The sequence below is a fragment of the Falco punctatus genome (genome assembly GCF_963210335.1).
Source record: "Falco punctatus genome assembly, chromosome: 9".
NCBI lineage: Eukaryota > Metazoa > Chordata > Aves > Falconiformes > Falconidae > Falco > Falco punctatus.
In genome coordinates this window covers 38993849-39018151 of record NC_137589.1, presented here as the reverse complement: position 1 = coordinate 39018151, position 24303 = coordinate 38993849, and the positions used below count along the sequence as shown (strand labels likewise).

The window sequence follows — 24303 nt, the reverse complement described above, 5'->3', positions numbered from 1 at the left end:
AAGCAATTGAGAGGCCCACCAATGTATTTGAAGAGGATTGAGAATAATGTTGAAAACATTCTAATGTCATTAAATATCATCTCATCTCCAAAAAAAAACCCCCAAAAACAAAAGGAAAGAAAAGACCATACAGTGGACCCAAAGAATTTTCAGGAAAACCAAAAAAAAGATACCAAGAACAGCAATTAGTGATTGATTTTATCATAATCTCCATGTAAAGAAGCAATAAAAAGATGGTGATGATGTAAACTTTAGAAAGAAGAAAGGCAAGAAGACTCTATGACTGTGTAAACTGATCATGGAAGATGATGAATTATGCAGGGCGTTACAATACAACATGAGTGACTCAGACAGGAAATCCCACCTTGTGCAACATTTAGTCTTTGGAATGCCTAGCTGCTTGATGTTATCAAATCTTCATTAGGAAACCATTTAAGATTTAGTCAGACAAGTAAAGCACTAGCTGCTCACAAATAATTACCTGTTTATGTGTGGGGTAAACCACCAGGGCTGTCAATTCTTATGAACTTCACAGAGCATGCTGATAATCAGCTGGGGTGAAAGAATTTCCCTCCGCATTGCATTACTAGAAAATGAGATGCATTGGTGAAGCTTACAACTTCCTCTGAAACACGTGCAGGAAACAAAGGGAAAAGGAAGCAGGACATGGAGTGACTGGTAACCTACTCTGGTCTAACAATTCCAGGATCTCTACATGACTACAATGCATATAATTTATATATAACTTGTTACACTTGATTCATTTCCCACATTAGCTTTTTACCAATTTTTTTCATCAAGAAGGGTATACAGAAACAATTTGACTTGGCATCCAAGGGTAAGCATCTTTCCTTAGTGTTACTACTATGACTTTTCTAGTCTAGAAGTCGAAATTACCTAAATTGACAGCACTGGAATCCCCTGAGACACCAGCTGTACCTACTCAGTTATCTCCAGGCACCTTTCAGATATTCAAGCCTGTATCTCTTACCACATTGTCTCTAGATTCATCCATGTTCCTGTTCTGTCCCTCTCCATTCTGTCCAAACCTACAGGTTTTGCTGTAAGAACCAAAGCGCTAATATTTCTGTTCTGCTAAGGCAATCAGCTTACTAATAAACCCTCTCATTTGTCTAATCTGTCTCTCCATACACAAACAACACATTCCTCACCATACTAATGAACATCGCGTTGTTATGTGACCTTATCTGTGCTAAGCAGGCTCAATCTCAGTGACAACTCTCCCTGACCACACTTCCCGGTGCTGCCCAGTGGCACTGATCTCCTGGATGGAGGCCGAACAGAGCAAATTGCTCATCCACATAAGTCCCAGCTCTAAGAAACCCATAGAGAAACAGACAATACTTCCCTGTTTCTCTGTGCTATATCATACGGCCACAATCCCTGGTCAGGCTTCTTTAGTGATGGGATCATTCCCATCTTTGGCTCCTAAAATATCCAGACAGACAGTGTTAATGATGTTAAGAGTTTTGGAAGATGCTTTTCAGGCATCATTTTGGCCCAGACTTCATCCTGCTGGTGTCAACTCCAGAAGAATGAAGAGTTGATATTTCAGCTCAAAGAGGCGAAAACTGAGATTCAAACCTCTACTCTCTGCATAGTGAGAGGATGACAGTTAGGTTACTCCATGGCTCCTGGGGGTTTATTCTCTTCTAAGCAGTTTACATTCAGACATGATCTCACTGGGTTCCTGGTAAGGATCTGCAAATTCTTTCTTTGGAGACTTTTTAAATGGTGGTGCCCTTAAGACTGTGAGAAAGTATGGTCACCTGGATGCCATTAAATTCTGGACAGTAACAGACCTAAATATTAATTATAAAATCAAAGTCCTGCTTGAAAAATGATGTGTACTTTGAGCCTTAAATGGATTTGTATGAATTATATTTTCCATGTAATATCCCAGTATTGTAAAACACATATATATTCGTATTTCTAGGCTTAAGGTATGACACCCAGCTCTGGGTGAGAGCTACTTTGAGTTAATACCTTTCTGGAAGTGCTATTAATCCTTGAGCAGTATTCCATTCACTTAAGATGCAACTTAGCCTGGGTAATGGCTAGTTCTTGCCACTGTGCGGTCCTGAGTAATCTTTGTAAGACACTCAGTATCTCCTCCCTCTTCAGTCCCAATTTCTTGTCTACTGGGGGAAAAACAAGAGTCAAAATAATCCTAGACTCTTATAGAGTTTATGTGGCCACTGAAAATCCCATTTTCCTAACAAATACTGATACAGATATCTGTTTCAAGGATATTGAGTCTTTATCTTCAGCACTTGCATCTCCATGAGTATGTGCTGAAGTTGTTTTCTTGGAGAAAAATCTTCTTTCTCTATGTAAGAAACATCCACTTCAGGGCCAAGGTATGGGATTCCAAACCATTTGGCAGAAATTACAAGCAAACACTCCTTGACCTGGGGTGAGCCAAATGACACAGAACATTTCATTTTCAAATTCTCTATCAGAGACACAGTCTACTTACGGAAACAGAAGGAGCTGGGCATAGCATTTTTTCATTCCTGCTGCTGGGTGCCTTCCAGTCAGACATCCCAAGATATCATTGTGTCAAGGCTATTGCAGCTGTTATGAGCTTAATAAACAGAGAACTTTTTTTCCTAATTTTGAAACTACTTGGTAGTCTTTATGAAAAGAGAACAGTAACAGCTGCTTATTAAAAGTAGTACAACTCAAGGTTCATATTTATTCCTTTTTTATTATTTCATCTCCCATCCAAACAACTGCTTTTCTTTAACTCTTGAAATGGAACCAATATTTGCTGCTTAGAGCATCAAAAATATTCACTTCAGACATTACTGAGAAAGTTTCACCAACAGAAGAGACCCTAAGAAATGTGCATCTATTTTGAAATCTGGAATATAGTAACAAAGCATTAGGGATAGTTGAACTGAATTACAAATATGGCTTTTGTTGCTTCGATTTAATTTTTTTTCTTTCTTTAGCTGGATGTCTCACACAAGTACCAAAGCTTCCAAATTTGAGCCCTTTTTCCTGCTCTGTCACTATAGTTATCTCTCTGCTGACAAATGGGAAAAGCTGTACAGATTATAAAGTGTCTGAGCTGTACAGACCTGCACTGAAGCAGGTCTTCACCTGACGCTTGTCTCTACCTCAGCAGCATCCATTTCAGGACCCGTATCCCACCCCTCACCCTACCTGACCATTCCACCCAAGTTTTTAAGATCTGCTGCCACAGTAAGGAGTTCCTGCATTCCTTAACAGTAGTGAAGATGCCAGACTCAGTAGGGATATCAGAGTTCAACAGAACAGCTCTGCCCTCAGTTCACATCTCGAGGTCCTACCTTTGACACTTGAAGGGGTCTTTTCTGCTCTGAACCCCCTTGTAGCCGGAAACCCCAGGGGGCACCTCCAGACAGAGTGATGAGCATTTCTTCTTCAGCTCCCATGATTACTGTGCTTTGGATGTTTTTTGTCTTCCCAACCTCAAAACAGACTCCAGTTCTTAACAGACAGTATCTTCTACTCCCATCTTCACAGTTCCCACCACAACTCTCCAGTCCCCCAAAAGGCCCTCTGCTCACTTTCTCCTTCGAGTTCACTCACACACAGAAGAGGAGAGTTGAGACTGTCAAGCCCAGCCTTCACTGCTCTGCTGGACTCTCAGCTGCTGCTCTGCCTATGATTAGACATTTGATTCTGCTCTTGGTAAGGGGCCAGAGTTGTCCTATACACGTGTCATGTCAATCTCACCCTCTGTGCCCCCCCACATACATGATGGATCTCTCACCGGAGCGTGGCTGAAAATAGCACACCTCCTGTCTCTCCAGAGCTTTGTCTGACACTCTTAAAGCTGGAAGCATTTCAGTGAAAATTTTATTTCCACTTCCCATTCCAAATGCAAACCCTGGAGTGACCCAGCACTCAGGATTCATTAGCATGAGCTTCAGACAAGGATATGACACAGGCACAAACTTGTGTAAGATCAGGTGCACCTGACCCAAGAAACTGAACAAAAACAGCTTGCAAGTGATGTGCTATCCACTTGTGTTTTCTCCGTGCAGCTAGTGTTACTACACAGTAGCACTATGTGTCTGTCTCAAAAACCACGGGCAGACTATAGATTTAACGTGCTCCCTCTGCAGCTTGCTGCTCCCTGATATCCCCAACAGCCACTCCTAATATTAGACACTGGAACCAGAATAGCCAGGATTAGCTACACAGATGGGATTCAAACAGTTCTCTGCAGGGCACCACATAGTCCCAAATGGCCAAAAGAACAGCATCACAGCTGGGTCACAGACAGACCTTTAACCTTTAAAGGTGATCTAGTCCAACCCCCCTGCCATGAGCAGGGACATCTTCAACTAGATCAGGCTGCTCAGAGTCCCGTCCCACCTGGCCTGGAGCATTTCCAGGGATGGGACATCCACCACCTCTCTGGGCAGCCTGTGCCAGTGTTTCACCACCCTCACTGTCAAAAATTTCTTCCTTGTATCTGGTCTAAAGCTACCCTTTTGTTGTTTAAAATTATTACCCCTTGTCCAATCACTACAAGGTCTACTAAAAAGCCTGTCCCAATCTTTCTTACAAGCCCCCTCTAAATACTGAAAGGCACAGTAAGGTCTTCCAGGGCCTTCTCTTCTCCAGGCTGAACAACCCCAGCTCTCCCAGCCCGTCTGTGCAGCAGAGGTGTCTGTCCCTGACCATGTCCATTGCCCTCTGGACCCGCTCCAGCGGCTCCCTGTCTCTCCTGTGCTGGGGCTCCAGAGTTGTACGCAGCACTGCAGCGGGGTCTCACCAATGCCGACTCCTTCACTACTTTTCTTTTAGGACCCTGACAGACAAGACCTCCTGGCTATCCCGAGGCACCTTGATCCCCCAGAGTTACAGGAGGAATAAAATTCATGTTCCCCCTTTGCTGCAGATCTTAAAACATATTCTTCTGTTCAGATCCAGAGGACATACTTTTCCTTCTTCTGCACGTGTGTAGGTCTCAGTGACTAACAAACGCTTCACAGCTCGCTGCTGCACGCTCAAACCCTAACAGGCGAGGGACGCGGTTTTGCTGCGCCACCAGCTGCTCCATCGCCGCCCTTGCACCGCCGCGGGGCCGGCAGACACCGTTACCGGGCAGCGAACAGCCCTTGCACCGCCACGGCCACTGGGTGCAGGAGGGGCCCGGCACCCCTCGGCAAGGCCCTCCCCAGGCCGCTGGCTAGACACAGGGCCCGCAACACCGAGGCCCAGCCGTGCCCTCCGCCCTAGCTCGGCCGTTCCTGCGGCCGAACGCCGGTTCTCGGCCCGTGCGAGAGGCTGAGGAAACAGTCCCCACGGCTCTGCCCCCCGCCACGGCCGGGGCGGTCCCCGCGGGGCTGCCCGAGGCCAAGGGGCGGGGCAGGGCACGGCGGGGCAAGCGCGGCCTGGCCTGGCCATCGGCTGCGGAAGAGGCGGCCGGACCTGCCGGCACCGCCGCGGCCGGGCCCAGCGAGGGCCCAGAACGAGAGCACTGCCACCGCACGGGCCCGCGGCGGCTCGGCCGCTATCCGCCGCCGGCGTGACGTCAGCACGGCGGGCGGAGGCGGTGCGCGCGCTGCCTGGCCGAGGGCGCCTGCGCAGCATCCGGGCGCTGCCGGGAGGGGCGCGGCGGCGGCCGGGGGTTGGCGGGGAGTGCGGACGTGGCAGGCGGCGGGCGGGGGAGTGCCGTGGCCGGGAACCGGAAGCGGGCCCGGCAGCAGCGGCGGTGAGTGAGGCCGCGGGGCGGCTCTCGGGGTCGGCGGCGGGGGACACCGGCCGTACGGGTGCCCCCGGGGCGGGCGAGCGGCTGGCACCGTGCCCGGCGCCTCGGTCGGGGCCTGGGCCTGAGGCGCTGCCGCTCCCCTCCCCGCCGGGGAGTTGCGGCCTGGCGGTGCCCGGCCCGGTGGCACGTCCGGCCCGCCGCGCCCGGCCTCCGCAGGGCCTGGGCTTTTCCCTGTAACGCGTCCCGGCGGGAGCTCCGTGGCTCGGTTTAGCGGGTGTCGGCCTGCGGGGCCTTCTCTGGGGCACGGGCTGCGCGGGGGGCAGCCGTCGGCGTCCCGCCCTGGTGCGGCGGGCCCCGGGGGCGACGAACCGGACCGGCGCTCGCCCCCGGCGCGGTGTTTTGTGCCGGGCCGAGCGCGCGGTGAGGCAGGTGTCCCCTCTGCAGCGTCCCTAATCTCGGGTAATCCGCGGTCCTGCCCCCGGTTCCGTGCCGCTGAAGCTGCCGTTCGGTCCAGGCGTGTGGAGGGGGGGTCCTGTGCCCGGTGGCGGAGCCCGGCTGCGTTTGGTAGCTTGGCGGCTGTCTGGGGCTTTGCGGGAGGAGGGAGGAAAGGGATGGAGGGGGCATGACCGAAATACAAGTGTAGTCTTGAAAAAGCGCTTATGTAAGGTTCCATGTCGATGGGCTTTAAATGTGTTTGGTTTATGGTGTTGGGGCTTGCTTTCTGTCTTTTGGAGCAATGCTCTTTTGTACTAGAATGAAATTTAGTGTCATTTCTTTTTGTTCTTGGGATGTACTTAAGTGTTTTTCAGTAGAGTCGGGTTGGTTTCATTTCTTTTTATTCTTGGGCTATATGTGTGTATTTTTCAGTGTATGCGTATGGTGTCTAAGCTCTGAAATCCTTATTGGAGAGACTTTGCAGCACCATCCAGACTGGGCCTCCTTGGTGACTGTCACACCGTCCCTGAAGTTCTGTTTAAATTTCCTGGCTGACGGAACTGGTTGCAGAAACATAGGTGAATTGCTTATGTCCACATCGGAAGTTATCCACCAGACTTAATATTTGTACCGTCATGTTAAAATACAGATTTTTTTTTTCAGTTTGGTACTCAGTGTTGGTTTTTAGACATTAGAAATATTTTTATGGAACTATCACATTAGATCCTTTTCTGTAACAGGGTTCCTTGGGCAACTTTGCCAAATGTTGGGGGAAGGATGTTGAAGGAGAGAAGTTGCTATCTGACACATATGCAATGTCTTTTTTTTATGTTCTTTACTGGCAGCATAAAATCACACCACTAGAATGGGGGGTGTCTCATTGCTGATAAAGTCTCGCTTATTAAGATGAAGTTGTCCTGAGTAGGTTTAGGGAACTTGGCATTAACCTTTTTTTTTTCTTTCCCCTCCCCTTCTACTAAAGTAGGTGTTCTGTTAGAAATATATGTGGTCTAGAGCCTCTCTCTTTAGAGGAGACTTATCTTCAATCACGTATATACGCTGTCTGTGAAAGCATAAGCATTTCTGTCCAGTTTAGTGCATAAAAGTTTCTTGCTTCTGGAACTCCCCGTTTTCACTTGAAGCTGCATTGCTCAGGATTCTTTATTGCTATAGACAGGCTGTGGAGTGGACACCAATATAAAGAATATTTCTTCTCAGTGTGCTGTGACATTTGTTCCAGGTTCTAATTTCATGGCCAAAAGCAGAGTTATAGCAATGAACAGACATCTAAAGGGTTATTTCTTTAATGAGTCGTTTGATGCTTGTACCTCTTTGAATGTTTTCTCCTGCTACTATAGGACTATATTTTCTTCCTGTAATACTTATTATCAGGAGGGTCAAAAATCCAAGAAAGAATTGATGGTTGGCTAAGGAAGGGCAAGGTACAAGGAGTGATTAAAAGTGATCAACCACAAGGTCTCCGCAGAAAAGAGAAGGTGGATGTTTCTTGTTCTTTAGGTTTGAAAAGCATTATTAGCAATGAACTGGGAAGATAGAGCTTGTTCATTTATGTTCAGCAAGATTCTGTGTTACCATAGAAAACACTAAAAGACAGTATACACTGGGTGGTATGTGTTAGGGAAAGCTGAATCTGAAGTTCTTTGTTTCTTACGAGTGATAGGAATTGCGTAATGCATATTTGTGTAGAGGAAGTCAGAGTACAGAAATTTTGAGCAAAAGATGGCCAGTGTTACAATGTATGTGAAGAAAACTGGTTTAACATTATAACATAGGTTTTAGTCTTATTCTGTATATCCCTACCTATTCTGCCTTCTGCCCTCTTCTCTAAACTACTCTTGTAACTTTTCCTAATCAATTACACTTGTGCAAAGCTCACAGAAACGAGTCAGATGACTTCACGTGTTGTAACATATATGTGGAGGTAGCTCAGGAAGAGAAATCTTTCACTGTGGTTTTGTCTGTGTCATTTTTTTCAACGACTTTTGCCTCCACAGCGTTGCTGTCCGGTTCAAAAACTGAGCATTTTTCAAGTATTTCCTTAGAGTTTTATTATAGGGAGAGAGAGAGAGAGATGTAAATCAGTCCCATCAGGAGACTTATGCCAGCAAAGAGTGTAAAATCTTACTGAAGTAAGAATCCGGTGATGGTGACAGGGGTTGGAAACTATGGTGGGTTTAAGATTAGGTCAAGACTAAGCTGGTTTTTTGTAGTCAGTTTTTAAGCACTTATACTCTTCTAACTTGTGTGTTGTATTGGACTTGCCCAAGATGATGAATCAGTCTAACAAAACGGTGTTTAATGCGGCCTTTCTTTAGAGGAACACAGAAGTGATCACACCTTAGATGTGAACCGTGATTTTTATGTCCTGAAGCCTGAAAGACCCTTTCAATCAGTCTGGGAAAGACTGGACTGTAAAAATCTGTTCCAGTACTGTTGTGTAAAGAAGTTCTAGCAGCTAATATGTCCTCTCTTCCCCTGAAGGTGTTTTCAGTGAAAATATGGTGGCTTCTGGACTTTCAGTAATAGTAGATTGTAAAGTTTCATTTTGAAAACGGTGTGTCTTATACTTCTCATGAACTGTTAAAACAGATGTTTCTGGCCATGACTCAAAATGCACAGATGAAGAAAATATTACCTGTGATGTGACAATTTGAGAATCTGCCCAGATGGAAGGACAGAGCACCACAAAAATTCAGTGAAATTGGAGGCTCAGTTCCAGTAGTGCCATTTGGATTGATGTGGACAAATGTATGGGAGACATTGGTTATAATGGCCTTAGTGCTTCCAGATCAGTTGCCTGTCTCAGACTTCCAGAATTTTCTGTAGAAAATCAAAACAGGAGTTTCTTCTATCTGAAAAGAAACAAGTGTTCCATGAAAGGACTTAGTAGAGGCTTGTAGAGGACCTAGTCAAGCTGTCAATGAAACAAAAGCAGAGACATCTACATTCCAGAAGAGTGTTCTTGGCTCCAGAGTCTAGTTGCTTATAAGAGTAGCACAACTTTGCTACTTCTCCAGAAAGTTGTAGAACGGAAGCGTTAAAAGCACTGTAGGCAGTACTCTGACTTGGTCTCTGAGGATGCTTTCCCATCTGTTGGAAACGATTCTGATTTCTGTGTTCAGAAATGAAGCAGACAATTTCCTTCAGTTTCAGCATACTGTAGGAGGCTATACTGTTGTCTTGGTGGTTTGGGGGTTTGGGTTTGTTTTTTTTTTTGTGGGTTTTTTTGTTTTGTTTTTTTAGGGTCAGTCTCCCTAGAAATTGAAACAAACAAGACTTATTTCTCTGGGACCAGTAAAAAAGGCACTAGCATCGTTCTGAAGGAAAGTAATTCTGCTGTATTCTTTAGAAAGCGATCAAGAACTGATGAGATGAAGCTTTTTTGTTTCAAAAGGGAATTAACAGTGAATGCATACCATAAAAAATGATGAATATGTAGTTTTCAGTGATTTGGGAGATTTGCTGATTGAAACAAGCTCATTTGAATCACTGGTTTTTGGTTTGTTGGTGTTTGTTGTTTTTTTTTTTTTTAAACAGTGCAGGTTTTATGGCCTTTTTTTTGTCTGCTTTGTTTGGTTATGAAGGAATCTGGAAACTATTGTAAAAGCTAAAAGATTCCATGCCCCCCCGCTGCTGGACACAACACCTCCCCCCCAGTATTACTGTGTATTTTTCCTCCCATAAATTCATTGCTGATCTGCAGTGGTTGTCTTGTATAACAACATTACAGTATGAATTTTAGCTGCGTACCTATTTTGACCAAAACTTCAACTGCCTTTATGAAGAGAAATAGAAAACAGCATAGAGTGCTTCCTGCTTTGCAGGAAAATTATTTGTTATTTATGGTAATGACCACTTGTTGTCATAGTATTTTCCCAATAGCATGAGTCCTGTGTGCTCGAGCTTTGTGCTGAGTAGGAATGTGATGTTCAACAGCGTGTTTTAATATTATGTTTGGCTTAGTTTTGGTAATGTGTTACGACATGCAAAGGAATATCCTCAGTATTTTTATACTGTAACAGCCTGTTTCCTCCATTTATCCCTATCTGGTTTATGTATTTCATTCTTTCTGTGATTTCCCCCCCCGCCATGTCATAACACAGCATAAAATTCTCCCTTTCCCCCATATGTCTTCAAGTGACCAGGTTCTAATTTATATGTATATTTTTTGGGTGGAGACAACATGAATGCTGTTTGATACAATTGACTTATGCTGGAGGAGAAGGAAAATGGACTCATTCAGTGACAACTGTCTTAAGCCTTCTCAGAGGTGGATACTCTTGGCCCTGCCCTTTATGGTATTCCACATCAGTGATGAGCAAGCCTGCCACTAGCCTTATGTTTACAGCAAGTCGAGCAACCAAAATAATGAAGCAGCCTTGTCCTCAGCTTCAACACCATGCTTGTTCTTGAGTCTTCTCCCTCCTTGACCCTGTGGGAGTATAGAGCAACATGAGCTTGTGCAGCAGTGGAGATGAGCCTGTGCTGGCTGCCACATGGGCCAGCTGAAGGTCTGACATGTATCTGCCTTTTAGCTGGGGCACTGAGTTAGAACCATCTCCTTGGTGGAGCTACTTTTTCCATAAAAGTGAAGGAAAATATCTCAGAACTCTTTTCCTCTGTAAGACTTGCATTAAGTGAGCTTACATCTTGGTTTCAGTGTTATTGTGGAGAGAGCAACAAGCCATCAGATACTACCCAGTCAAGCAGGAATACACACATGAGAGAGGGGAGGGAAGGCTAAAAAGCCCATAGTAAAAGATCATCAGGTAAGATTGCTTACTGAGTATACACTCACAACAGTAAGGCAGAAGTGGTTTATGAGGGACATGCTTGAGTTCTTGCCCCATTGTGCTTTTTTTAAAAAAAGAAAAAGCATGAAAGATCCTGTAGTAATTCCTTGTTCAAATGTTAGATCCGTTCAGGGATTTCTGTAGGTGTGACTTGTGAAGAGTGTCTTAATGATTATAGCTCAGGAGGTCCTGCAGGATGCTGCTGCTTTGCCTGCAGCTCTTCCTGGAGGACCTGTTTGTAGGAGCAGCAACTAGAAGCCAAGTTTCTGATGCACAATCCAATAGGCAATACTCAGGGGCAGGAAGAAGAGAAAGCAGCCCTCCTTCTTTGGCAGAAAGCCCTGCTTGGATGTTCCAAGATGTGTGGGTAGAGTAGCTTTCGCGCTGCGTTCTCCCTTCCCTTTACCCCTGCCTTTGCAGGAGCAGTGCTCCTGCTTTACTGTTTGTGCTGAGCAGGAGGTGTTTGGGGCTGGGTCAGTGATTGCAGTCTGGGGACACTGGTTGCCTACCTGGGGAGGAAGAGGTTAACCTTCAGGAGAACTTGGGAAGGGACCAGGTCCCAAAGTCCAGCTTTTCTGGCCTCATGGCTGCTCAGGTTAGACTGTTCTGCAGAACTATATCAAAGGTGGTGTGGTAAATGATAATCTTTAGAAATTACTTGCTTGCTGTCATGTTTATTGTGTGTGATCATGTATAAAAACACTGCAGGCTGATCAAAAATTCTGGCACGCTGTTGTAAGCTGTTGCAAATGACATATGTTACTTTCAAGTGCAAATTACCATTAAATATCAAAGATAAGTTCCTTTTCTAAACAAAAGCCCTATCATTACCCTTATACAGCTTGATGAATAAAGATATAAAACTTCATTTATTTCCCTTCTTATAAAATTTAATATCTGATTTCAGACTAAGCGTTAGCATTCTTAGTATTGACATTTGTCATGTTTACTAGCTATGGGAGTTTAAATGTAATACATATGTATTATGCTAGCTTCTGTAAATAATTACATCGCTCTGTTGTGATATATGTATTTTCCCTTTATTTTATGTATATGGCTCTGAAATAATTTCTTTCTATGTGGATGGTTCTTGCAGAGCTGTAGTTATTTTCATACATTTCCTGTATAGCTGTGGTGTCAATTGTTGAAATAATTCTTTGACATCATATTTCTGGTAATGTGAAGAAGCAACCTTAGCATTGGTTGGCATACTGTAGTCAATGTATAAGCAAAACAGCTCGTGTGTTTGTTATCCGCTTGAGTTAAGCTTGCAAATTCCTTGCTGGGATTTGCCTCCACTGGCTGGTGGCTGTTAGAGCTGTGCATCTCCTCTGTGTTAAGATTTACTATGTATCTTAACACGCAAGCTCATCATAAGGTTGGGAGCAAAATATGAGCGCAACATTAGTAATTTGCTTTACCTTAACTTTGTGTGTTTATATAAAATGGAGTTTTTAGTAAAAAATTAAATTGCTGTAAATACGCATTTTTTTACAGCTTTAGTGTGGATAGTCTTAGCTGGAGAGGGTAACAGTGACATATGGAGTGTCCAAAGGAGTACAGGGGATGCAAACTGCGGAGAAACAGACCAAGAGGGCATCTCCTGCCCGTGAATTAATCTCTTCGGCTTTCCACAACTCAGGGGCTCTGTGGCTTATCTGTCTGTTTGGTACCATGGTATTGTAAGAATTGCCTGCTTGGTTTGGGGCCTCCCAATGCCATTTTTGTTTTTCTCTTTATAAAATTAGGCAATATCTTTATACAGTTAGTTAGAGGAATTGGGAATCTGTCTGTTAAGCAAGACTTCTTGCATAACCTTGCTAAGAAACAGTTCTCCTGTCTCTGATGCTCTGGTTCAGGTCTTACACTTTTGTGTAACTCCTTTAGTGACATTTTTGCCTTGATGCTTTTCCATTTTGAACATTTTACTGAGGTGAACATGCTGCTTTTGGAAGATCTTTGTTTTCTGAAATTTATGTACATAACAAAGGATTTAAATCATCTATTGTTTGAAGAAAAAATAAATCCAAACCCCCTTATATTGGTCCGGCTCTGGATTCTGTCAAATACTTTCAAGAAGCAACCTTTGTGGATGATGATGTGTGTTGCTTGTAGCAAGGAAACATGAGCAAGTAGATTAAAATAGAGTTGAAAACTGAATTTGTTCAGTGTTACTGAAGTGTTATGTTAAGGAATCTCTAATCTGTGTCATGAAACCTGTTTTATGTTGGTCTGACATTCTGTGAGGTGGACGTAGTTCATAAGGTGTCTGAGGAAGCTTGATGAGCATCTACTATGGAATGGCAAATTCTGGCATTTTTTTTCTAAGAGTATGATGGCAAGTCTAGCCAGGATGAAGCAGTAAATAAGTTGATTAGAATACATGGTTTCTAAACAGAGAAAATCCTTGGTTCTAACTAGCTCTTGTAAAGCACTTTTCTTACTTGAAAAAACTGCTGTGCAAGAGTAAATTACCATTAATGTTTTACCTTCCCTAGTATCTCAGGAGCTTGCATTTCTGTGAAAACAGTAGCGGAGTTAGCCAGTTCGGTTTTATGTCTGCTAAAAGCTATTTTCTCCCCCCCTTTTTGCAGGTAAGATTAGTTTGGGGATGTGAATACAATGAGTGTAAACCAGCAAGCTCACACAGGGCCTCCTTATGGGCAACCTCAGCCTGGATATCACGGATACCAGCAGCCTGCCTACGGAGGACAGCCACTGCCAGGGGTTCCTCAGTCGCAATATGGAGCTTATAATGGGCCGATGCCAGGATATCAACAGCCAGGCCCTCCACAAGGTACTTCTCAGTCAGAACTTAACGGTCAATAACCTGTGAATTGTTGCGTGCATGGAATTTTTTCTGTGTACTTCTTATTATTAGTCTTTATTTTGTAGTAGCAATTATCTTTTCTGCTGTATGTGGTTTATGTGATGTTAAAAAACATGTTCTGTACATTGTGGGGTTATTGCTCTGTCACTTGTCCATTTTAGTAGGGCTTACTCTTCTTTTAGTAGCTTATAAAATTAACATGTTGAAAAGCACAGCCTGCTTTTTGTCTGTATGTCCCTGCCCCTGTGGTACTGAAGCACCTGACTAGAACAGTCTTCTGATGAGGTTATGTTGAGGGGCAGCCAGTAGGGACTCTTCACAGATTTATGATTGAGACTGCCTTGCATTATTACGTAGAAAGATCTGCACTCCATCCTGAAAGATTAAGACATACAACTCTAGGTAGGCAGAAAGTGTATTTGGAGCTATTTTCTCTAATGGCTTTAAAATCAATAGAAAGTTTGTGGACATGTGGCAGGCTGATGTGTTCCAAAAGTTCCCTGGTTCTGCAGGATCATATCACTTGTTGGTTTTGTTTGTTTAAAAAAAAAAAACCAAACTATAGCAGGTCAACTCTCTTCTGTTTTCAAAAGAAAAGCATACTTAAAATTATTGAAGAATTGCAGGAGTTTTTGTTTCTGCGTACCTGAATTGCTTTGGGAGATTAATAGTGACTTTAACATCTGAAGTGTAGAGGAGAAAATACCTGTTGCTTTTGAGTAGAAGTATTTCTGCCTTTCAAAACCATCTCAGTTCAGCTGAGATAAGCACAACACAAACTTTCACTCTGAAATGTTTGCTTAGATTTCAGATCGGTATTCGAAGGAAATGAGGAATGTAGTTATGGTCTCCCCTCCAAGTACGTCTTGAATTTTTTTGCAATTTCTTGAATTTCAAACCAAACTCGGTGAGAAGGATAGAGCAATGAAAGTGCCTGTGTAGTTGCCTTGAAACCAACAAGTGGGAGAGTGAGGTTTGGGAACTGGAGTTAGCAGAGTAGTGGCATAGAAGAAGAATTAGTGTGGTGTGCTAAAGAATGGGTTATTCAGTTGCTCCATCTTCCTTTTCTTTCCTTAATCCTCTTCCTACACTCCTCTCAATAAGTCTCTTCAAACAGCACTTTTAATCTGTGAGTTTTGAACTAATTTTACAGAGGGTTTAAATTCCTGTAAAAGTAATGAAAATCAGCACTGGGCTGAGGAAAGAAACCCTGCTCCCTGGGAAGTCAGAGGCAGAGCTCAGCTGTTGAGTGCTCTGTTTGGCTGCTCAGTGTAGCCATTGACTAACCAGTGTTTCCTGTCCCATGGAAAGAATGGGGAAAAAATGGACTTGCTTCAGTGAGTGAGAGAAGGAGATTCAAGAAGGACGAAGTTTACTACAGATTTGTTGGAAAAGCTTCATCAGTGCAGCTATTCATAGAAAACAGGTTTTGGCTGTTAGCAGCGTGAAGAATGTTTAGGATGTTCGTGAAAAGAAACCAGTAAGCATCTGCCATCACGTACTTCAAGAACTTTCAGACTTTACAAGCCTGAAAAGCATTGTTTTTAAGGGAATTAACTTTTTTACTTCTGATTTTTTTTCTGGCTTGGCATTTCAAATTTTAGAACAGAAATGTGGTTCGTCATGGCTCAGTAAGGAATATAACTGTAAAGCTTGATAAACATGCATATAAACTTGTGCAGATTAAAAATGCAGATTTTGTTTGTGCCATCAATGGTTGAAAGGTAGTGTGACACTGAGGGCAACAAGGTGGTCTCATCTGGACAACAGAAATGTATTGCACCAGTCTTTAGTACCTCCTCATGGAGTTTATTAATCGGCAAAGGCTGCCCATGGTTTTTAGAGATTTCTCTTCCATCTTTTCCTAAATACAGTCTGCTATGTCTAGGAAGGGTGGTCTCAGAAGAAATCTCAGTTGTCAAGTTGTGCATTTTGGACCTATTGATGTAAATCCAAGATTCCTGTCTTCAGAAGGAAGGAATGTTAAATTTGGAGCATGACACAACAGCTAGAAGTTGACCTGTGAGGGGATGCTAAATATGACATCCAGGTGGAAGAGGCAGGCAAACAATGCATTATCAAAGAGAGCAGGCAGGTGATAGTGAAGACAGTGAAAGTTATCCTTTCTACCTTCGTTGCTAACACGTTATGTTTATTGCAGGTCTTTGTAGCAAGACCTGGTGTAGGTGCATAATGTAGAGAGAATTAATTTCAGAGGCACTAGAGTGACTGGAGTTTAGTTGAACACTGAGTGGTAAAAGGAAAACTGCCAATGTTACTCTGTGATCTCAAAGTAGTTGTCTTAAAGCTTTATTTTAAAAATAACAATAAAATTGCTTGGAGGACTGAGTGTGGAGAAGTGTTAAGAACAAGTGTCATCCTGTCAGGGAGTCTTTCGCATCTGATTTGTGACAAACCCTAGCTCTAACTAATGGGAACATGGGAATGCTGTGCCAGCGATGCTAGTCTTGCTTGGGACCAGAAGTGGTGTACTGTGCTGCTAGCCAAAAATAGCTGCTTCTTGCTGTGAGAATGTCAGAAGAATCGGGACCTGTTGGTTACCTTATGGTGAGGTCATGCAGTTGAAAGTGTAAACACAATTATCTGAATACCAGTGACAATTAGGCTGCCACTGGATTTTTTTTATGTAGACTCAGTTTATGAAAATACTAACACTTGTATTAATGTTAATATATGAACTATGTTAGTAATGTTATGCATGGCAGCACAGTGAGAGGGAGTGTAGCTCAAGGAATAATGTGGTAAATGTGGCGTGGATTTTGTGTGTGTATTTTCTGCACTGCAGACTGCTCTCAGCATTGGAAACTGTCTCTTGGTGCTTTCTCTCAGGCTCCATTTACTGGTATATTCTGTCTTTCCAGGTTACTTTCCTTCCTTGGGGTTCCCTGCAAAGGGCTCTCCTGTATCTCTCAACTCTGACACTTCTACTCTTGCACCTAATTTCATAGGTAAATGGGGTCCTTTCTGTGGGAATGTTTGTGTTGTGCTGCTGCTTCTGTGCCAAGTTCACATTTAATATGGGTATTTATCTCAAAGGTGTGGCTACCTGATTATTCAGGCAGAGGTGGGTGGACACTTCCCAATCTATTTGTAGGCAGCACTCCAGAAACATAAATATGATATGAAGAAATAATCCTAGCAGAAACCCCTTATGCCTGCAGTTTCATAGATAATGAATTGACTTGTGACTTGTGACTATTTTCGGAAGACTGTTTCAACACCTGAATTGGCCTGTTCAGGTTCTGCCAGGGAGAATCCTTAGTTTAAAAGAATGCAGTCTTCCACCTGAGAGCAAAATAAAACGTGAGGTTTGAAACGATAGCATTGCAATGAAGAAAGGAAAAATCTCCCCAAGCACCAGGAGGTTGTTATTGGAATTCATGAGATTTTTGTAACTTGCGCTTTCCTTCAAGGGGAAAAAAGTTTTTAGCTTCTTTGGCTATAGCATGGAAACCAAATATATGTTAGAAATAATGACGATCCCAAAATCTGTGACTTGAAGAAAGAAAAACTTGCAAAGCTTGGGGTCAAGATATAAGAATTAGAAAAACTGCAAGAAATCTTTATTTCTATTCTTTCCAACTAGTGGCATTTTGGAAGAGCTATTTCCAGCAGCGTCAATTTGTTCAGATGAGTAGGGTGTCAGAACTGGCCAAGAGCATGTAGTCTTGGGGCATTTCGCATTTTGCTGTCTGTGATGAGTAAGAACAATATCTCATAGGTGTTGAAGGGGAGCTTCAAAATTCCTCAAGAGTAATGAATCTTAAGCTCATAAACCACTAGATATTCATACTTGTTCCAGTGAATTTAGAGGGTATTTGGGCAGTCTGTGGTAATGGTTACAGAAGTATATTTGTGACAAGAACTAGAAAAAGAAGACTTCAGAAGATTTTTCTGAAGTAAGCATGTATTTGACGAATTGTATGCTTGTTAAAGTTGGGGGAGGAAAAGTTAATTTAATGTAAAAAAACCCCCCAAAACGCCCCAAATGCAACAAAAACCAGTGTAGAATCCCTCCTGGAACTGGATTAAATATGCTTTCAAAGACAAAAGATAACAGAGCTAGTTTATGTGTACTATCAGAGGGAAGAGATTCCAAAATAGATGAAAGGATATCAAATTAACTGAAAAGGTGTCAGAAAAGACATACAGAAATAGAAATACCACGCAACATACAAATAGAGATCGGGCTTAGCCAGAGGAACATTAGGACAAAGGTGCTATAACAGTAGTTTAGAAAAGACAAGATTTAATGAGAGGAGGTATATAAAAATAATACATGGTTCTGGAAATGATTAAATCCTGTCTCAAAATGAAGAACAGGAGGAGGTTTAGTAATAAAGAAAAAAAGCCCCAAGATTGCTGGTTATTCATACAAGGTATATTAATGCCTTACTTGAATTTACATCCACAAGCTTATTAAGAATTACTTGTAGCAGATAAAATGAAAATATATGTATGAGTTGAAACCTCATGCTTTGGTGTATAAGTGATACTGTAGAATTGAGAAATGTTTTTTCTTATTTCCTGTTTCATAATAGTTCCACCCAAGAAGGTTTCAGAGTCCCTTGTAAATTTGTCAAGCCAGCCACCATCAGAGATGTAACAGCGTGATTGTGCTGCCCTGGTCTCATGGGGCAGTTTATTTAGTCATCTGTATTTAACGATACCCCCCATACGTGAAATATGTCTCCTCGTGGTTAGCAGGCATGGTCATGTAGTGGTTCTAATTATCAGCATTTTTAACATAATATTAATAAAATGGAATTTTATAGTCTCTTCTGGAAGTAGATGCTGCGGTTGGTCTGCTGGTATTGTATTCTGTGGAGAGTGTGAAGACTTGTTTCTGAGGCAAGTATGTTGAGGCTGTGACTGAACCAGCTCAGTCTGAAAGATGAGAAAATATTCGTTTTGCCCTCCAACCTTGAGAGGTTGGGATGAACAGTCTGTGGTGCCCCCATTATGTTACATATAAAAGCAGTCAGTTGGATATAATTTTTGAAAACTGAGTCTACTCACAGAACCTGCTTACCTTCCAAGCAGGGAAAATTGGCCTGTAATGAACAACTAGGTTCCATGTGAGTATTCTCCTTGGTCTGGATAAAAATAATTGGATTTGGAGGGGAAAGAATTTAATACCTTATTGACAAGATAACTTTTTTTTTTTTCCCCATGGAAAGATGAAATCGTCTTTTGAAAACCTTCCACAGTATGGATTTTCTGCTTGGTCTGTGTGGAGATGGTGACTAGTGGCAGGGGCTAAAAATATTTGTGCTTTCAGTTTTGCTAGTTCTGATATAGTAGTATAAATTATTTGTTGCTTGTGGAGTATTGATACATCAATTTGGCCACTGCTTAACTGTTTCTGCACATTTTTATTTGTTGAATTTTTTGTGGTAGTTGGTTTGGGTCCTTGTTTCTGTGAGTAACTTGTGATATTTTTTTCTTTTACATCTGTAGGTTCATTAAGAGCCCCTCCAACATCTGGAGCTCCCCCTCCAGCCTCTGGAGCATCTCTTACTTCTGGCCACGTGGCATACAGTCCGTTTGGACATGGAGATGTGCAGAATGGGATTCCAGCCTCAGCAGCCCCAATGCAGAGGTACACAGAAGAAGAGCAATTAATAACAAAGGCTTCCCTTGGCAGACCTGTGCTAGGTCTAGACCTTTTAGGATCTTAAGCAAACTAAATACTTTGTTCTTCCTGTGGTGGACATTGACTTTCTTTATTGCTTCCTTATTATTTTGGGACGACATTTTGCCATAGGGGTATTTGTTAGACAATTAAGAGTATCTGGAAATTAAAAACTTCTGGAAGGATATAAGCAGATGCCAGCGACTGATCTGAAGTCAGTCTTCAGTTCTCCGAAGACTTTGTTGTGGTAGTCGTTCCTCATAAGGAATTTTCTGATACCCATAATCTGTCTTGTTTTAAACCAATTGCATCCACACAGCCATAGTATTTGATTCCTTGGCAATGTGAATTGATCTCTGTCTGGAGCATGTTGCTGTCTGTCATTACTGAGTAATTCCTTAGTGTTGGGACTGGGTCCTTTTCTCTTCATTATGGATCCCTGAATTATCTTCATCAAAAGCTCTTGGGCATCTTCTCCTGAAAGATATTGCTTTTACCTCTGTGGTGGAAGTGGCAACAGTCCTTTCTGCTTCATTCCCGTTACTGGTTTTGGGAATGGGTGGGTTTTGCCGCCTTCTGGTTAAGCTCAGCACTTGTCAGCTGGAGAGTCCAAATCCTTTGAGCACCACAGCATTTTTACAAAGCTGCGCAGGCCTTGCTGTTGCTCGCCCCGAAGGTTCTGTTGTAGTATCTCTGTTTGTTGCAATAACTAAAGTTGAATTAACAAAAAAAATGTTACAAATGTTGAGTTTCTATTTTAAAAACTAATAGTTTTGGGTTTTTTGATGAAAGGGATTCAAATCCACGCAGGTTATGTAATTATTTTTCTGAAATTGAGCTACAATGCTTCATGTAAATAATTGAGACCTAGCTAGTGTTTATGTGATAGAACAATTTTAAAAGCACAGAGAATTGTAACTGCTTGCATAATGGGGAATCCAGTGAAATTTCTCATCTTCCTTCTCAGGACACCTGCTTCTCAGCCGTTTCTGCCAGGCTCAGCACCCACGCCTGTCAGCCAGACATCTACGCTCCAGCAATATGGTCCCCCCCCAGCCAGTGTACAGCAGCTCAGCAATCACATGGCAGGGATGACAATTGGCAGTCCTGCAGCCTCTGCTCCTCCCCCAGCTGGACTGGGCTATGGTGAGGTGCTTTTCATTTATGCTAGTAATTTCATAAAAGATTTGCTCGTCAATAATTCATTACCATTCGGTGATGGGAATTCTGAGTGCTGACATCTGCCATAGCAAATGGTACTTTCCTTGACTAATAAGGTCATCCTTGGGGAAAACAGAACTGAGGCTGTTGTAGGAGACAATGCAGGAAGTACTGCAAGGCATGAGTAACAAAAGAGAGTAACAGTATTTCGCCTCAACTAGGTGAAACACAGTAACAGTCTGTCCCCAAGTAAGCTGTTAAGAGAGTCTACCTGCTTCACCACCATTATGCAGCAGCCCAGTCAAAAATAAGGAGAAAGGGCTCAGTAAATCACAAAGGGCTGAAACTGCTCTGTATGATTTTCTGCAGAGTTTTGCTGGAAGTTGAGAAGAAACTTAATTAAACAGTATAATCTGAATTTAGATATTTTGTTCTATTGTATTAGATCTGTGATCCCACTGCTGTAGATTACAGGACTCTTTTAGACTAGAGATCTGTCTTCAGTATGTGTAAGCTGGTCTGCCTACACTGATATTTTTTTTTTTCAAATTGTTTTGGTAAAGTACTTTGACAAGCATCTCGTACTCTAACACAGTCTTCATAGGAAAATCAGGAGTAAGGGATGCAGATTTCTTCAGCCTTTTGGCAATGTGTCTAAAATAATCCTTAGAAATAGGACAGTGGTAAATACATAAGATACTAGTTCCAAAGCTCAGAACTATTCTTGAACTACCGGCTCCAAGTTAGTGTGGACTTTAAGGTACAAACTTATTTCAGCTCAAGAAATCTGTAGGCAGACTTGTGGTGGTTCTTGTTTTGCATACTCCTGGCTTTGCCCCTTTTTTCTGGCCCTGAATCCTGTATTCTGATTTGGTAAAGTAAGAAGCTCAGACTTTGAGACAGAGGACAATGAAAGAACTATCAAGTTTCAGATCCCTTGGAGGAGTTTCAGCACTCTGATCAGTTTAGGAGGGTGTTCGCTTAAGGTTTGTCTCTACTAGCACTGGCAAGTCCATCTGAAGATGAGTGGTAGACCTATTTAGATGATCTAGTCAAATAGGTTTTGCCTGCATCTTGTTTGTCTTGAGGATAGAAGAAAATCATGTTCTGTCGTCTTCTTATCAGGTCCCCCAACATCGGTTCCCCCAGTCTCAGGAAGCTTTAGTGCAACAGGATCTGGTCTCTACACACCTTACACTGCGAGCCAAGGACCTCCTCCTACCAGTGTGTCTCAGGGTCTTCCTTTGGCACAGCCTCCGTTTCCTGGTCAACCAGTATCAACTCAGCGCCTGCCTACTCAAGTCCCTGGCTTTGCCCCACCTCCCTCTTCTACAGGGGTTGGACCTTCCTCTTACCCTCCCACCACAGGTGCCCCAAGGCCACCTACCATGCCAGGCCCACCACTGCCTGGGCAGACAGTTGCTGGACCACCGATGCCCCAGCCTAATCATGTGTCCTCACCGCCACCTCCATCAACTATGTCAGGGCCACACCCTGGGCCTCCCATGAGTGGTCTCCATGGACCACCTCCTCCCACTCATCCTCCTCAGCCAGGATACCAAATGCAGCAGAATGGTGAGTATTCCTAGTGTAGGAATTGTAAGTTACGCGTGTTCTCTGTGTGCTGCATATTGAGAACCGGATTTCAGATTTGCTCCTGGTGGGGCTCGTGGCTGCACTGCAGAGCTTCCCTCTTGTTTCCCTGTGCTTGTGTCTGAAGCGCAAATCAAAGATAAACAATACGATGTGTCGTTCTAAGATATTTGTTGTACAGGTTTTAATCAGATTAATGTAACTAAAGGAATCCTACCTTGCTTGGCCAAAAAGTTGTTAGTAATTAGTGCCTTAATGCTACAAAAATTTGTGATAAAAATTTCATTATGAACTTTAATTTGATGTCTGCAGCCTCATCTGTTCAAAAGTAGGGATTTGAAATCCTGAAAAGCCTTGTTATATTTTTTTTTTTTTTTTCAATTTGTGGCCATATACAATGTGCTTGAGAAGAGTTGTTAAACGTTTGAAAGCAGTTGCTACTTTTTGTCCTTTGACAAAACTGTGTATTTTTCTCCTTGTAGAACCTTTCACATTTTGTGTGTGTGCTTAGAAGTAATATCAATTAAACTTTATGAATTGATAACAATTTTAGCTGATATTTAGTCAATAACATTTACAGATAGCTAGAATAAAGTAATCATGTGCAAGCGTGAGGACTGAGAATCCCGTCCCCCATGCAGCTTTGTACAACTGGCCAGATAAATAACTTAAAAATATCTGTCCAGATTGCTGTGCACCGTAAAAAAACTAATGGAGTAAGTTATGTTGGTATTCCATAACTGACTCAAATTGTCTAAAGTAATGTGAAATAACATCAGGTAGTTAAAAGCAAAAGAGAAAATCACACATTAACCTATTACTATAATTTCAGACAAGCCAAAACTGCCCTAGAGAACTCTTTGCACATCTTGAGTTTGAGGAATTATGGGTCATCCACTAATTTATTTGGCTGTTCTGTGTGCACTTTCTATTAGGCAGTTCTGCAATTTAACTTAAATGTTCATAGTGCATGGTCTTAATGCATGTTGTAATCATACTCTTCTAAAACCAGTTATGTTAGTGCAAACACCTGTGTTTCCTTAAGTCTGGTTTTAAGGAGGACTGTATCTATCAGTTTACTGGATCATTGATAGAGACACACAGGTCTAAGCTGAACCACTGTGATAAATGTTTCATCCTAATTAACTGAGAAGCAACTGACTTTATTTTTCTTGGGTTTTGACAATGACAGGAAAAGTGGGCAGTGCCTAACAAGGAGATGGCTAGTGTTAGCCATGGTTTGATTTTGCTGTCCCTTTCTTGTAAGGTTCCTTTGGGCAGGTGAGGGGTCCCCAGCCAAACTATGGAGGAGCCTATCCAGGAACACCAAATTATGGAAGTCCGCCCGGACCACCACCTCCGCCAAAACGCTTGGATCCAGATTCCATTCCTAGCCCTGTAAGCTTGCTCTGTTCTTACCAGTGTGAACTCTTCCATAGTGTCTTGACATAAAACAGAACTGACAATGACCAAAGCTGAAAATAGGTTTCTTGTTCCAAAGAACATCAGTCTGTTTTCCTGTTTGACTTTTCTCTTGTATATCTGGCTTCAGTCTTTTGTTATGAGTAAGCCCAGAAGCAATATTTTTCTTGGTGACTGAAGAAATGCACCACATATGCAAATCAATGCTCTAATTCCTTGAGTCTTTTTCTGTACTATGTTACGTTTTGAGAATCCTTGAGGGCTTTGATTAAGCTTGTTTCTGCATTTCTGAATTCTTACTTAATGACTTTCCAAGGTGAACCGATTTCAGGTTTTGAGGTGACAGTCTATGAACTGTATGCTTTGTGTTTAACATATGGTGAATAGGAGTTGATCGTAGTGCTTTTCCTTTCCCTTTTCCTATATTCCGTCAAGAAGCTGGTTAGTGGGGTTTTTTGGTCATTAAGCCATAACACTACTTCAGTCAAATATGGACAACTTCTCAAATTGGGATTATCTTTGAGCCGAGGTTCTGAGAAAGGATACGCAGTGATGTGTAATGGTTAGCAATGTTGAGTAATACTAAGCCTGGCAGTATGATTGCTACTGCTCTACTGTGCTGTTCCTCCCACTGCTGCTGATGCGGTTCTGTTACTGT

The 24303-nt window shown here is 42.6% G+C and overlaps 2 protein-coding genes across 8 annotated transcripts in view; one reads left to right on the top strand and one right to left on the bottom strand.

The window, feature by feature from the left end:
- Positions 1-5528, bottom strand: part of SYNPO2L (synaptopodin 2 like) — a 42027-nt gene extending 36499 nt beyond the window's left edge. Inside the window, exon 1 of the mRNA XM_080401203.1 lies at positions 3339-5528. Within this exon, the coding sequence (XP_080257329.1) occupies positions 3339-3443 (105 nt within the window). The 5' untranslated portion in view covers positions 3444-5528. The remainder of the gene's footprint in view (positions 1-3338) is intronic.
- A 106-nt stretch (positions 5529-5634) lies between these two features.
- The window catches only part of SEC24C (SEC24 homolog C, COPII coat complex component), a 37671-nt gene continuing 19002 nt past the window's right edge, over positions 5635-24303 (top strand). For 4 of the 7 annotated variants that reach the window (XM_080401197.1, XM_080401196.1, XM_080401195.1 and 1 more), the window contains exons 1-8: positions 5635-5737; positions 6602-6747; positions 13578-13780; positions 16696-16782; positions 19295-19436; positions 20437-20615; positions 21756-22205; positions 23491-23621. In XM_080401197.1, coding sequence (XP_080257323.1) covers positions 13606-13780; positions 16696-16782; positions 19295-19436; positions 20437-20615; positions 21756-22205; positions 23491-23621 — 1164 coding nt within the window. In that variant the 5' untranslated portion in view covers positions 5635-5737; positions 6602-6747; positions 13578-13605. Of the gene's footprint in view, positions 5738-6285; positions 6748-13577; positions 13781-16695; positions 16783-19294; positions 19437-20436; positions 20616-21755; positions 22206-23490; positions 23622-24303 lie in introns of those variants that run through there. The other 3 variants (XM_080401198.1, XM_080401194.1, XM_080401193.1) reach the window with 3 other exon arrangements.